This window comes from Lampetra fluviatilis, chromosome 20 (genome assembly GCF_964198595.1).
Source record: "Lampetra fluviatilis chromosome 20, kcLamFluv1.1, whole genome shotgun sequence".
In the NCBI taxonomy this organism is placed as follows: Eukaryota; Metazoa; Chordata; class Hyperoartia; order Petromyzontiformes; family Petromyzontidae; genus Lampetra; species Lampetra fluviatilis.
In genome coordinates this window covers 11,927,585-11,939,774 of record NC_136294.1, presented here as the reverse complement: position 1 = coordinate 11,939,774, position 12,190 = coordinate 11,927,585, and the positions used below count along the sequence as shown (strand labels likewise).

Sequence of the window (12,190 nt, the reverse complement as noted above, 5' to 3'; positions counted from 1 at the left end):
TTCACGGATTTAATTTCTAACCAATAACCACCGGGAACTATTCACTCATAGAACACCCCCCCCCCCTACCCTTCCCCAGACTTTGTAAAGTGTGGCAGAGTCCCGGCTTGGAAGCCATCAGAGCATGTTGCTGCTACTGTTACTGTTGCTGCGCAGGGCGCTGAGGATGTCTATGGGGATGGGGAAGATGATGGTGGAGTTGCGCTCGGCTGCGATGTTGTTGAGCGTCTGCAGGTAGCGCAGCTGCAAGGCGCCCGACGACTCCCCGAGCACGATGGCCGCCTCCTTGAGGGAACGCGACGCGTTCATTTCCCCCTCCGCCGACACAACCTGCCAGTTCAGGGAAGGCGGGAGATAATGGGTCCGATTTGACTAGAAATACGAGGTCATGGTCCGGCCCTGCGATTTCTTGGGTCATACCACCGCTTGGTAGAAGCAGCACCACCCACTGAGTATAATTGACCCATTATTCTACACTGGTTAGACGACTTGTACTGGTAGGAACCTCCTGGTTACACCAGCCCACAGGGGATTATTGTGTCCGTCGTGCAGGGAGGGGCTGGGTGGGGATGGAGACGCTGGGTTGGGGAGGGTGGGGTGTGGAGGGTGGGGAGGGGCTGGGTGGGGAGGGTGGGAGGGGGCTGGGTGGGGAGGGTGGGGGGTGGGGCTGGGTGGGGAGGGGCTGGTCACCCCGTGGTGCCCTTATAAAACTCAACGTTTAACCTACTCATGCCGGCTTGTGCCCGCCCTCACAGTCGGGCATATTTGCGGAATACACCACGCCGCCGTTGACCCTGGCCATTGACTGAGCAACCCAACGTTCCTACCAGCTCCCTCCGTAGGAATGTGTTAGTGCCCATACTTTACCCCAAACATGCGCAACCTGTCGATTAAACTGTGTATATGCATTTAAGCTGCTGGGCGGACGGAGGAAGAGTAGGATACTTGCCCCAATGTTTTGACTGCTGCGCAAGGAGCTTGAATCGAACAGGCGACCTCTGGATTGGGAGTCTAGTCTGCTAACCATTAGAACCACGAAAGCGTCCTGACAATTGAGAAAAAGATGGCCCCAGAAATGAAGAGATCAAGCAGACGAGAATGGTGCCCATCTCATACAAGCCGAAAAGAGTCGAAGTAAGACGGCCAAGGCATTTCATAATAAAAGCGGGAAACCAAATTGGAAGAAAAGTGATGAACATGGAAGCCCCAAGGTGGCCTAGAAAGAGGTGGTTCAAAGTGGTGAGCCAGGATACGAAGGAATGTTGGAGTGGATGGGGAGATGGCCCAGGACAGGAATGAGTGGAGAAAGAGAAGCAGGATGGCAGCAGACCCCCACATGAGGAGGACAAATGGTGAAGGTGATGAAGCCTAGAGGGCCCCATCGGATTCTAAGAGCATCCAACATAGACAGCTGCCTACGAAAATAACAGGGTTGTGGTTCACACAGCATTGAGGAGTGGCATGGAACATTGTTCCAGTGGAGAGCCCATTACACCCTTAGCCCACGGGGATGATGTATTGGCTCGCCAAGCCGGGCGGTGTTACCTTGGCACGCGCCTCACGGATCGCCTCCGCCTCAGCTGCCATGGCTCGCTGCATTTGCGGTGGCAGACGCACGTCCTTGATCTCCACACGCTGCACCTTGATGCCCCAGGGCTCCGTCGCCTCATCTAGACTTGTCTGTGGGGTGCGATAATAAGGGTGACATAACCCAGCGCGACTACTACTACCACGTCTGTTTTTTAGGTTGTACAGCATGCCGGACAACACTCGCTACAACACAAAAACACATCGGAGAAGCCATCGCTGTTAATAAAAAAAAAACAGCACTGGCCACAGTTGGTCCTGGGTCAAGTAAAGTTGCTGCCGTCGCAAACGATAAGTCGATGGGTGGTGACTCATCTCCATTTACGACCCTGAGTCAGTGGTGGACATTATACCTTTCTTCTCTACAGCGTGGTGGCTGTTGTCTCCCGCGCAGTGGTACCTACTCTAGCAACCCTGAAGCGATGTAGTTGGAGCTGAGATGACCCCTAACTGGGATTTCAAGAGCACTTCAGGATGCATGGCACTCGTGGTTTTAAGAGCCGTCTTAAACAGCAACTGTAAAGCCATGAACATGGGAAGAAATTACATTCAGTAAAAATACGATATACATATCTCGAAGTGTTGCATAGCAATCAAATATTTACAATTTTTAAAGTCATTTCCAATAATAAGCATGTTACATTACGTCAAATTAAGCTAATTATATTTAACAATTGACAGCACAAAACAAAAAAACTCCACCTGTGTCAATAACGGTGCCTTAAAAAAAAAGATATAATCGGACAAAAATTATCAATTCTTCAACAGAATCACAACCCCTTATTGTGATGAGCCGTAAGATCACTGGGAGACAGCGATTTGTTGCATGTCCACGATTAAGAGTGCTGCATTTCTTTATATGCAGGTGACGTTCAGTCTGCCTCAATCCTCATCTCCATCGGTGACCCTAAGCCAGCCGTGGGAACTCCTGTGCCGAAGGCCCCTCTGAATGTGTTTAAATTTCTGCATCCTATTCTGTTTCTGTGCACTTGGGACCGTCAAGGGGCATAGTCCATGGCCTACTCCTTTAGATCAGCTGGCCATTGTAATAAGAATGGTAATAAATAACTCGCAGAATTTTCACTTGCCCGAAGGCAGCGACCCTGAGGTGTGGAGCCCAGATCAGAAATCAGCTCAGTTCAAGTTAAATAAAAAAAAGTTTTTTTTTTAGAAGGCGCTTAAAGGTAGGTAGTCGACTTTCCTGAACTATTTTGACTACTGTTGCCCCTTTTCTCTGCTCGTTTAATTAACATGAACACGTGATGACAGGTCCCCAAATGAAAATCGATTCTTACTCACGATCGATGCATTTTTTATAATTAAATAATGCACTTTAGTTGATCATTTGATGCATCCTTAAATGCCTGGTAATTGTAGCACTGTAAATAGACAAATGCACGTGATCTCAGTCGATCTACTGCTGGATGAAGGCCTCCCCACTGTTGGTCGTGGGGAATTTTTTGACCGTGCTTCCCCACGCTGGTCATTATGGGTTGGTGAAGAAAGGGGCCCAGGACCCAGTTCAGATATCACTCGCTCCCGATGTCAACCGCGGCTGGGAGTTAAAAGTGAGGTCGTTGGGTTCATAGTGCTGAGCACAAAAATAACAGCACGGGCACAGCCAAATGTACATTCCGCGGCCTCTACAATGGGAAAGCAAAGACAGCTGCTGGCCTCCAACCACTGCAATGTGCCATCGCTCTCTGAAGCATCAGGGGGCCAAAGGGGGCTGACCGCCCCCCCCCTCCTCCCCTGCCGGCCCCCCACATGGCTAAAGGCTCAGCTCACCTGTCCCCCTCCCACTCCCGCCAAGTTCGTCTAGTCGTCAAACAAAAATGTTGGTTCAGAATTATTACATTGGACATCGCCGCCTCTCCTAATACGCATGGCCGGCGAGAGCGAGAGCCGAGTGCCCTGGGCACACTTGGACACGAGGTGTTCCATCTCCAGCGCTCATCCAGGTGAATTGTTCCAGTAAACAATACATGTTTTACATAGTTGCCCATAATCTTCAGCGTTTAGCATTTGTTTTAACGTTTGCATATCGTTGACTGTGCCATGCGCTCCCAAAGTTGTCACGCCACAGTTCCGATGGATTGAGCTACAACAAGGAAGGTGGGTGGCAAGGAGGCTACTGGTGGCATCGGTGACTTTCGGAGTGGAAGATGGGAGCCCTCTGTTCAGTGACAAATCACGGCAAATGCCATCAGCGTGGCGAGCGAACATCGATCATCCGTCTCCCCGGTCTCCAGAGCAGCAGCAGCAGCAGCAACAACACAAGCCGAGGCTTTGAGCGCCGATGACCTTTGCGGCTTGGAGGCGTGCACCTGCATACTGCGGGCGATGACCTCTCGCTCCGACACGATGTCGGAGAGGCTGCGGGTGCCCAGCACGTTGCGCAACGCCGTCTGCGCGAGCAGCCGCGTGGCGCCGTCGGCGTAGACCACGTTGGTGACGGCCGCGGTGGCATCGTGCACGCGGTAGTAGACCACGGCGTCCACGGCCACCGTCACCGAGTCCCGCGTCAGGATCTGCAACGAGGCGGGCGAGGCCGCCGCCTTGAGGGGGTGGCGACGCTGCTCATCTGCGCTACCGCGGGGGCAATCGGAGTGTCTGCCGCGCGGTTTGCGTGGTTGTGGATTCGTGCGCATCGAGGGGCCGTCCATAAATGACGGCACGCGATTTTGGACGATTTTTGACCCCCCCCCCTTCGTCACACGGCGTCACAAAAAGTCAGACCCCCCCTCAAATATGACGTCACAAAGCTCTGCCCCCCCCCAAAAATAAAACATGCTTCAAATCGCTTTAAACTATTGTCATTGTAGTGCGTATTTAATTTGGCGCTGCACTCTGATGTTGTAGGAGAAAACATTTATTTAAAAGTGTATTTAATTAAGTAGAACGTGTTGTCTATATTTATTTAAAGTTGCGCATTTTTATGTGACGTCACATTTCTCAAACCTCCCCCCCCCTCGTCACACATCGTCACAAATGTCTGACCCCCCCCCCCCACCTAGGTGCGAGACGTTATTTATAGACGGCACCCGAGCCGACGGATGCACAGGGGCACAAAGGCAAAGATCCCCCACATAGCCTTGACAGACTGTTGGGGCATGTGCTGTTAGCGAAAAATCAACTATGAATCATATTGGTCGTGAATGCCTGTGTGTTAAACCCACTTTTTAGTTCTGGAAACAGTTTCAGGAAACTGGGTTAGTCACACATAAAGGGAGACTTAAGGCGCCATAGTTTTATTTGGGGCATTAGAGAGGCACCCCACCTAAAGGTTTACTGGCATTTTTAAAATGTTTTTTGTGGGTTTTTTTAAATAAATAAAAAACACGCGATAAAACTGTTTAAAATATAGTATAGCAACGTAACACGAGTTGAAAATGTAAGTAGTTCTCGTCTTTTTTTTTATCTATTCCGATAGAACCAATTGATTAAGAATTGACCTTAAGTCAATTTAAAGTTTATATGGGGGCGTGGGGGGGGTTTCTCCTCGCCCCTCTAGAGAAATAGGATCTCATTGGTCGATTCAACTGCCCTCCTCCCATCAAATCGATTTGAGCCGCCAGCCTAGGTGGAAGCCTCCTTGCTGACTCAAGAGAAGCAGAAACCGGGCCGAGCCTCACCTCCTGGGGTGGAACGTCAAACGTGACTGTCCTCATGTCCACCTTCACGAAGGTGTCTATGCAGGGCATCACTAAAAACAAGCCTGGCGCAGGGGGAGGAAATAAATCGGATGCATTTCAATGACAATCCTCGCACAGCATTGTTTAAGAGAGTTCATTCTCGAACGTGATTGCTTTGTCAGTTATCGCAGTTGAATTTTAATCCTGAACGGTGTGTACAGTATATTATGCAGTGACTTGTGCCAAACCGTTATCCATGTATATTTCAACAGTCCTGGGCTTGCTTTGGTCAAAGTTCAAATAACTAGGGAATCTTACACTCACATTTTGACATTATCTTCGGCTAGATTTCTTCACCTCCCTCATCTGGCTTCTCATCGCCAGCAGGGTCAGCTACAAGATCACCTGCCTGTGCCACCTCGCCTCTACTTTCGGCCGTCCATCACTACGTCTCCCATCACTACGTCTCATGGTGGAACTCTCCACAATAGCAGCAGCGGCGCGACTCGCAACCTCTTCCTCCCCCTCCTCTCCCTCTGTCTGCAATGGGGCCAATCATCCCACTTCACATTCGCGGCAGCGTTCAATCTGAGCTGGGGCCAGTGCCTGAAGAGTCACGGTCATTTATATCCGTGAAATATTGTGCGCCAAGTATGGCCAAACCAACACTCGTGTCCAACACATCGTGCGGAGGCCTTCATCCAGCAGTGGAGTGAAAAGGGGATGTAAGCTATGTGTGTTGCCTCTTTGTCATTAAATCTGAAGCGCGCTCGTATAACGTGTCAAAGTGTTTCTCAGTGGAATGACTAAGGCTGATCATGATTATGATTTCCACTTCCAAATACGACTGAGTGAATGTTGTTGCACTACTCAGCTGCTGCTATAAACTTTTCCACTCTCTGAAGGAGATTTGGAGCCTGATTCATGTCCTAGTGAAATAACAGTTTCCTCCACTTATTGTATGGAAAAAGCATCCACATTTTTATTTTCCTTCAGATGTGGCTGTTTTATTTGTATTCAAAGAAAAGCCCTTTACGCCAATGCATGGATCGGGCTGTTAGTATCTTGAAGCATATTTAATATTATGATGATGAAACTGCAACAGGGATTTCACAACCAAATAATATACGTGAAGTCATCTCCTTTGGGTGGCTATGTAGAAAATGTACGTGTGTATGTTGAACTTCTTTCGCACTGTATGTAGCTAATCGTGCGAATCGGAGGTGCAGGGCAAGACACTGATAGAGTCACAGCTGGTATTTAAATAAATCTAAATCTGTAAAATAACCCTTCTCGATACCAACAAAATGCATGTTCGTGCAACGTAGAGCGCCCACGCTGGGCTTTGTTCATGGATCATCCAGGACGAGGCCATGCTGGACGGCGCTGCCACGCGGACCTCACCGTGGCAGGTGCTCGGATTGTCCGACGCGACCGACGATTTCGAGGCAAACAAACCTGGCCCGATGGCTCCTCCAGGCAATAACTTGCCCAGGCGAAAGACCACGGCCCTCTCATACTCCCTCACCACCTGCCGATCGACGAAGAGACGATACAAATCAGTCCAGTCCAGCTTCAAGGTTTGTTAAGCACACGGGGATAAAGCGAATGACTATTCTGTTGATTTGAAGCTTTCGTGACTGCAGGAATCCATATTCTTTAGTTCTTTCGGTAAAGTCACGTAGGTAGAAAAAGAATAGATCACGACGTTTCGATCGCAACACAAGCAATCATCATCAGCAAGACAACTTGCTGTGGTTGTCCCACCTGATGACGATTGCTTGTGTTGCAATCGAAACGTCGTGATCCATTATTTTTCTACCTACGTGACTTTACCGAAAGAACCAAAGAGTATGACTATTCCGTTTCACGTGAAAATAAACATGCTTCAAATCGCTTTAAACTATTGTTATTCTTCTTCTTGGTTTACCGAAAGAACCAAGAAGATGAATCCCTGCAGTCACGAAAGCTTTAAATCGAAACTATTGTTATTGTAGTACGTATTTAATGTGGCGCTGCACTCTGATGTTGTAGGAGTGTTGTTATAACAATTAGTGTTGTTATAACAATTCTATAATTATTTAAAGTTGCGCATTTTGATTTGACGTCACGTTTATCAAACCCCCCCTTCCTCGTCACACATCGTCACAAATGTCTGACTCCCCCCCCCCTAGGTGTGTGACGTCATTTATGGACGGCCCCTATTTGGGTCTTTAATGCAAATGCCTATCTCATCTGCACGGTGGAAATGTGTGCACATTGGTAGCGGTGTGCGTGTGACAAACTATGTGACGCTGAGTGTCTGTGTAAGGATACAACCTAAAAGCGATGCCACTATCAGGTTGGGCCCACGATGACGAGCGACTACTATTTTAAGGGCGTTTCGGAGTTTTAATAAAAGATTGTCCTGCTGCTGATCACACATACATGTTGAAGAAAAACAACACAGACACAAGTGTTCCAACCGAGTTTGTTGGAATTTAAGGATAGCTCATGGATGGATCCGCGACCGACCTTGAGGCAGAACCAGACGGAGAGAGGGAAGGTCAAGATGATGACGACCATGGAGAGAATGCCAAGCAGCTTCTCGCAACATCCTGTCTTCTCCAGCCTCTTGCCATCGCTGTCCCCTGCGCGACACACATAGCTCATTTGTTCAACGGATTTGCTCATCATTCCCTCGCGTCCACGTCTTCCTCCTTATCCTATTTAATCTACAAAAGGAAAATGCCTTGACTTTCTCTTGACCACTCACGGAGCCCGGTGCTTTTGCTTTACAGCTATTTAATTATATTATCATCATGATTGCGAATGTCTGGGTGTGACAGTTGCCATTAGTTTCAGAGGTTGTACGTACAATAATTAGAAATAGTTTACCACAAAGTCGCAGTGCAGTAATGAAAGTTGGTAACGTAATGGCAGTGGAGTATGCCGGATATCCAAGTCACGTATCCGCGCCGATCAATGAACGGCCCACACCCAGTGGAGTATTTGTGCATGTTGTGTCATCTTCTTTACATGATTATATCTCTCACTTTTCATACATCGTCTTTTCCTCAGTCGCCAGTGAGTCCCTTAACATCGTAGATCGTCCTTCAAAACATATACCGAGACAGAAGAGTCGTGCTGGATACAGCCACATTTTGCAAATGTGATTAGTAACTTTGATCTTTAACTGTGTATCGATATTTCAACGTTTACTTTCCATTTTATTGAGGGACTGAGTGTTACAGTATCTTGGTGTGGTCTGGGACTGGTTTGTTTTTGTTATTGTTGTTGCCTTGCCCAAGCTTGATAAATGGAACTTATATAAGTAATTTATTCTTGATTTATATTTAGTGACTTGCTTACATTTTTCTCTGTTTTGCACTACCATCGTTTTTGTAAGTATTGTTTGGCTGTTGTAACTTGTTGACCCGCCTATGCTGGACATCTGTAAAAAAAGTGCTCCATAGCTTATCGGATTCCTCCAGTCTAAAGAAAGATTCTGATTCTGAGTCGGATATGCTACGGATTGTGCAATGCTTCAATAGTGAATACCGAATTAGTGCGCTGTGTAAGGCTTGGCTTGCTCCACCATACATCCAGGAGTTGGTTCAGCTACACCAGGCGTCGGCAACCTTTCAAAGAAGAAGAGCCACTTTTTGTGTTTTTGTTTTTGACCAAAATAGTTCAGAGAGCTGCATCACACGCAGAGCGACTTGTACACAAAACACACACACAGCAGATATACATACGGCAGATGACAACACACATTCTCACTTAAACAAAATAGGTCATGCAATAAACTGCGTCTATTTAAATTTTGACTTAAAGCTTTCGTGACTGCAGGAATTTATATTCTTTTGGCCTTTCGGTAAAGCCACGTAGATAGAAAAAATATAATGAAAATAATAACAATATCACGACGTTTCGATCGCAACACAAGCAATCGTCATCAGGCGAGAGCTGCTGAGGTGCTTCAGCAGCTCTCGTCTGATGACGATTGCGATCGAAACGTCGTGATATTGTTATTATTTGTTATCTTTTTTCTATCTACGTGGCTTTACCGAAAGACCCAAAGAATATGCGTCTATTTAGTTTTTCCCCCCTTAGTTATTCTTTAACAATAATAGACATTTCAACTGTAGATTTTGTGGTCACCAAGACATTCCATCGTGGCCAATTCCCTGTCGCATTGAATACATTTTCTTTACGTAAAATTATGTTTAATATTTAAGTAAAAAAACGACTGCCCGCAAGGCAGCAGCCAAAGAGCCGTAAGGGGGGGGGGGAAGCCAAAGAGCCGCAGGTTGGTGACCCCTGAGCCCACACGCTCCGCCAGTGGGAGCCTGAGATCCACCGACCGTCCTCCCCCACCCGATAAGCGTATCGTGCTCCAGGCTTCAAACTTGGGGGTGACCGTCGCTCTTTTGTCTGCACGGCGCCCAGGCTTTGGAATTCCCCTGCCCTTCGAGGTCAAAAAATCGCAGTAATGGAGACTTAAGGTGTCCCGGTTGAAGACCCCATCTAAAAAATGGCCTACTCTCTCTTTCATTCTCTATCTTGTCTTCTCAATCCAGTGTTCTTCGTAAATTTTCAGAGGGGGTCACTTTCACCAAGCTTGGTGGTGTTCATTCGGACGCTGTCTTTCCGACAGCCCTGTTCTTCACCTGAGGACGGCTGCTTGCGTTGTGGCCGAAACGTCGTGAGAATTATATTATGTTTAATTTATTTTATTTTATTAGTTCCCTTCTACGTGACTTTACCGAAAGAACCAAGAAGAGTGTGAGGGCCGCCACACATTTGAAACCATTGGGGTTTGACAGCACCACGATACCGGGGGTGTTTTCACGTGTTGTGTATTGTCGGGGGCCGCACTAAAGGCCACCATGGGCCGCTAGTGGCCCGCGGGCCTTGCAATAAAGAGCACCCCTGTCGTCTATTTCTCCCGAGTTACTTCCCTTATATTTCACTCCTTTATATAGATGGCGCTCTGAGATCCATTGTTTAAGGGCACCTTTAAATCTAATTCATAATTATGAGTGGATATGGTAGTTATTGTCAGGGTCTGATTGGAACTGTGCCGTTGTGAGAATGGCACTCGACGCTTTTCGCCAGGCTTGAGTTACACGCTCTCAGGCTGCCTTTCCAAAAATACACCCAACATTTCTCCCTGCAACAACAGCAGCAGCAGGACACTTGCGTTTTGCAAAGATAGAACTTGTGAACGCTCGTTTTAAAAAGCAGACCACTACCCAGAGACACATGATGAACATGTGTGACAAAGTTAACGGTCCACGTTCAAACCATTTCGTATTTGTGGGGGTCTACATTTATAATCATAATACCATCGAAATGTAAGCTTTATTTGCCCCCATTTTAATTTCTGACACATGTAATGTACTTTACACGGGCAGATGATGGCCGAAGGAGACCACCACACGCTGCATTATAACGTGATAACAATTAGACGCAACAGTCCAGCAGCAGGGAATCAAATTATTTGGTGATGCTGCTGCGTTGGCAGATGTATACTTAACAACAACCTCATACTCGTCAAAGACGCTGCTTTAAAATACAACAATTGACAATGTTTCGGGAAATAGCCCTTCTTCATACTACATCACGTGCTATTGAATACATATTTGGTATAGATTTGGTTTGTTCTTTTAAGGCAGTGTTGTTGACCAGTGTGTTAAGCTGTGAATCAGGTCAGTCAGGTAAACGCACGTTTACATGATTCTGTAGCGAATCCATTCTATTAAAAAAATATAATCAAGATACAACATAGGTACAGCATAGAATAATATACATTCAGTCCAGTATGGGACAGCATGCTTCTCTCTTAGCACTCCCAAACACGTTAACTACCGTCGCCACACGAACCACACTGCAGGTGAACTCCGTCTGCTCCTACAGACCGCGCACTTAGCCACACCTGTGATGTTCATGTTGAGATGTTGGCTCGCTCTTATACAATGGCCCTCCACACTGCTGCTCACGGATCTGAGTTGTACCCACTCTCGATCACTGATCCGGTCAGCTGTAGCCGCTTTATGCGTGCGAGTAACTCTCTCTCTAACCAGGGGATTGCCAACAGCTCCGCATACAAGGCAACCCCGACAAACCACCCAGCCCCACAGTCACACACACACCCAGCTCCATGTTTGGTGGGGCACACAAAACACCGTCCACGTGGTCATCGCATGGCTTTTGCTGTGGAGTGGTGGCGCGCGCTGTGCGTGAACAAACGAACAAGGGGCCCTGCGAATTCATGTAAACATATGAATGCACCTCAGATTAGCGCCGTATATCGACGTACGGTGTGAAAGAAGTTCAACATCTATACATACAAGTTCAGATCCTAACATAGCCAACCAATTAACATAAACGTTGCATGTCCACTGGGGCACTCCTTGAGTTCCATTTACAAAGTGATTTGAGTGTGCAAGTCGAGGCACTAATTGGGAAGCATGAATGCAGGTGTGCTGTATTTGTGACTTTCCCCTCCCAATTTCAATGTAAAGGGTGTTTCAATTATAGATACCTCACTGATTTTGTACGACTTCTCAATGTGTGATTTAATACAGCATTTGGAAAGGGATCGTTCCACATCTTACAGAAAAATGTTCAATGTGGGATACATTCATATGCTTTGAAATTACCGTACTGCACTTGCTTTAACAGTCTCTGTCTACTGCTGGTGCACAACAACTTGCAGATCTCTTTATAGGCCTGTCTGTTTAGGTCTAATGAAAACTGAATTGTGGCGTTGTCACGAGTTGACTCAGGTGTCCCTCGCCAAAAACTAATTAAATCAATTACATTCCATATACGTTATGAAAGAGACTTTGTTGACTTGGTTGTTTGAGTTTATTGACGCTCGTGAATTCAATCAGCAGGATCCAGAACTGTTTCAAATTAATTTTGTTGAACCTGCTGACCAACTCTGACCGATTTCACCAGAGCCCCCCCCTCCCCCACTA

At 47.1% G+C, this 12,190-nt stretch overlaps 1 protein-coding gene across 1 annotated transcript; it reads right to left on the bottom strand.

The window, feature by feature from the left end:
* Window positions 1-117: 117 nt before the first annotated feature.
* Window positions 118-11,236, bottom strand: LOC144937771 (stomatin-like). Its single transcript, XM_078865210.1, has 8 exons — window positions 11,143-11,236; window positions 7,737-7,852; window positions 6,681-6,753; window positions 5,208-5,305; window positions 5,065-5,085; window positions 3,915-4,154; window positions 1,546-1,680; window positions 118-330 (listed from the first exon to the last, which is right to left on the bottom strand). The coding sequence occupies exons 1-8, from the start codon at window positions 11,153-11,155 to the stop codon at window positions 118-120; spliced, it is 909 nt and encodes a 302-aa protein (XP_078721336.1). The 5' UTR covers window positions 11,156-11,236.
* Window positions 11,237-12,190: the final 954 nt, after the last annotated feature.

Bases quoted from the DNA above. Each gene is read 5' to 3' on its own strand.
- LOC144937771 (XM_078865210.1), bottom strand. The intron at 5,086-5,207 runs GTTTCTGCTTCT...AGGGGCGAGGAG, and splicing joins AGGAGGTGAGGCTCGGCCCG to AAACCCCCCCCACGCCCCCA. The intron at 331-1,545 runs GTAACACCGCCC...CTGAACTGGCAG, and splicing joins TCCGTGAGGCGCGTGCCAAG to GTTGTGTCGGCGGAGGGGGA.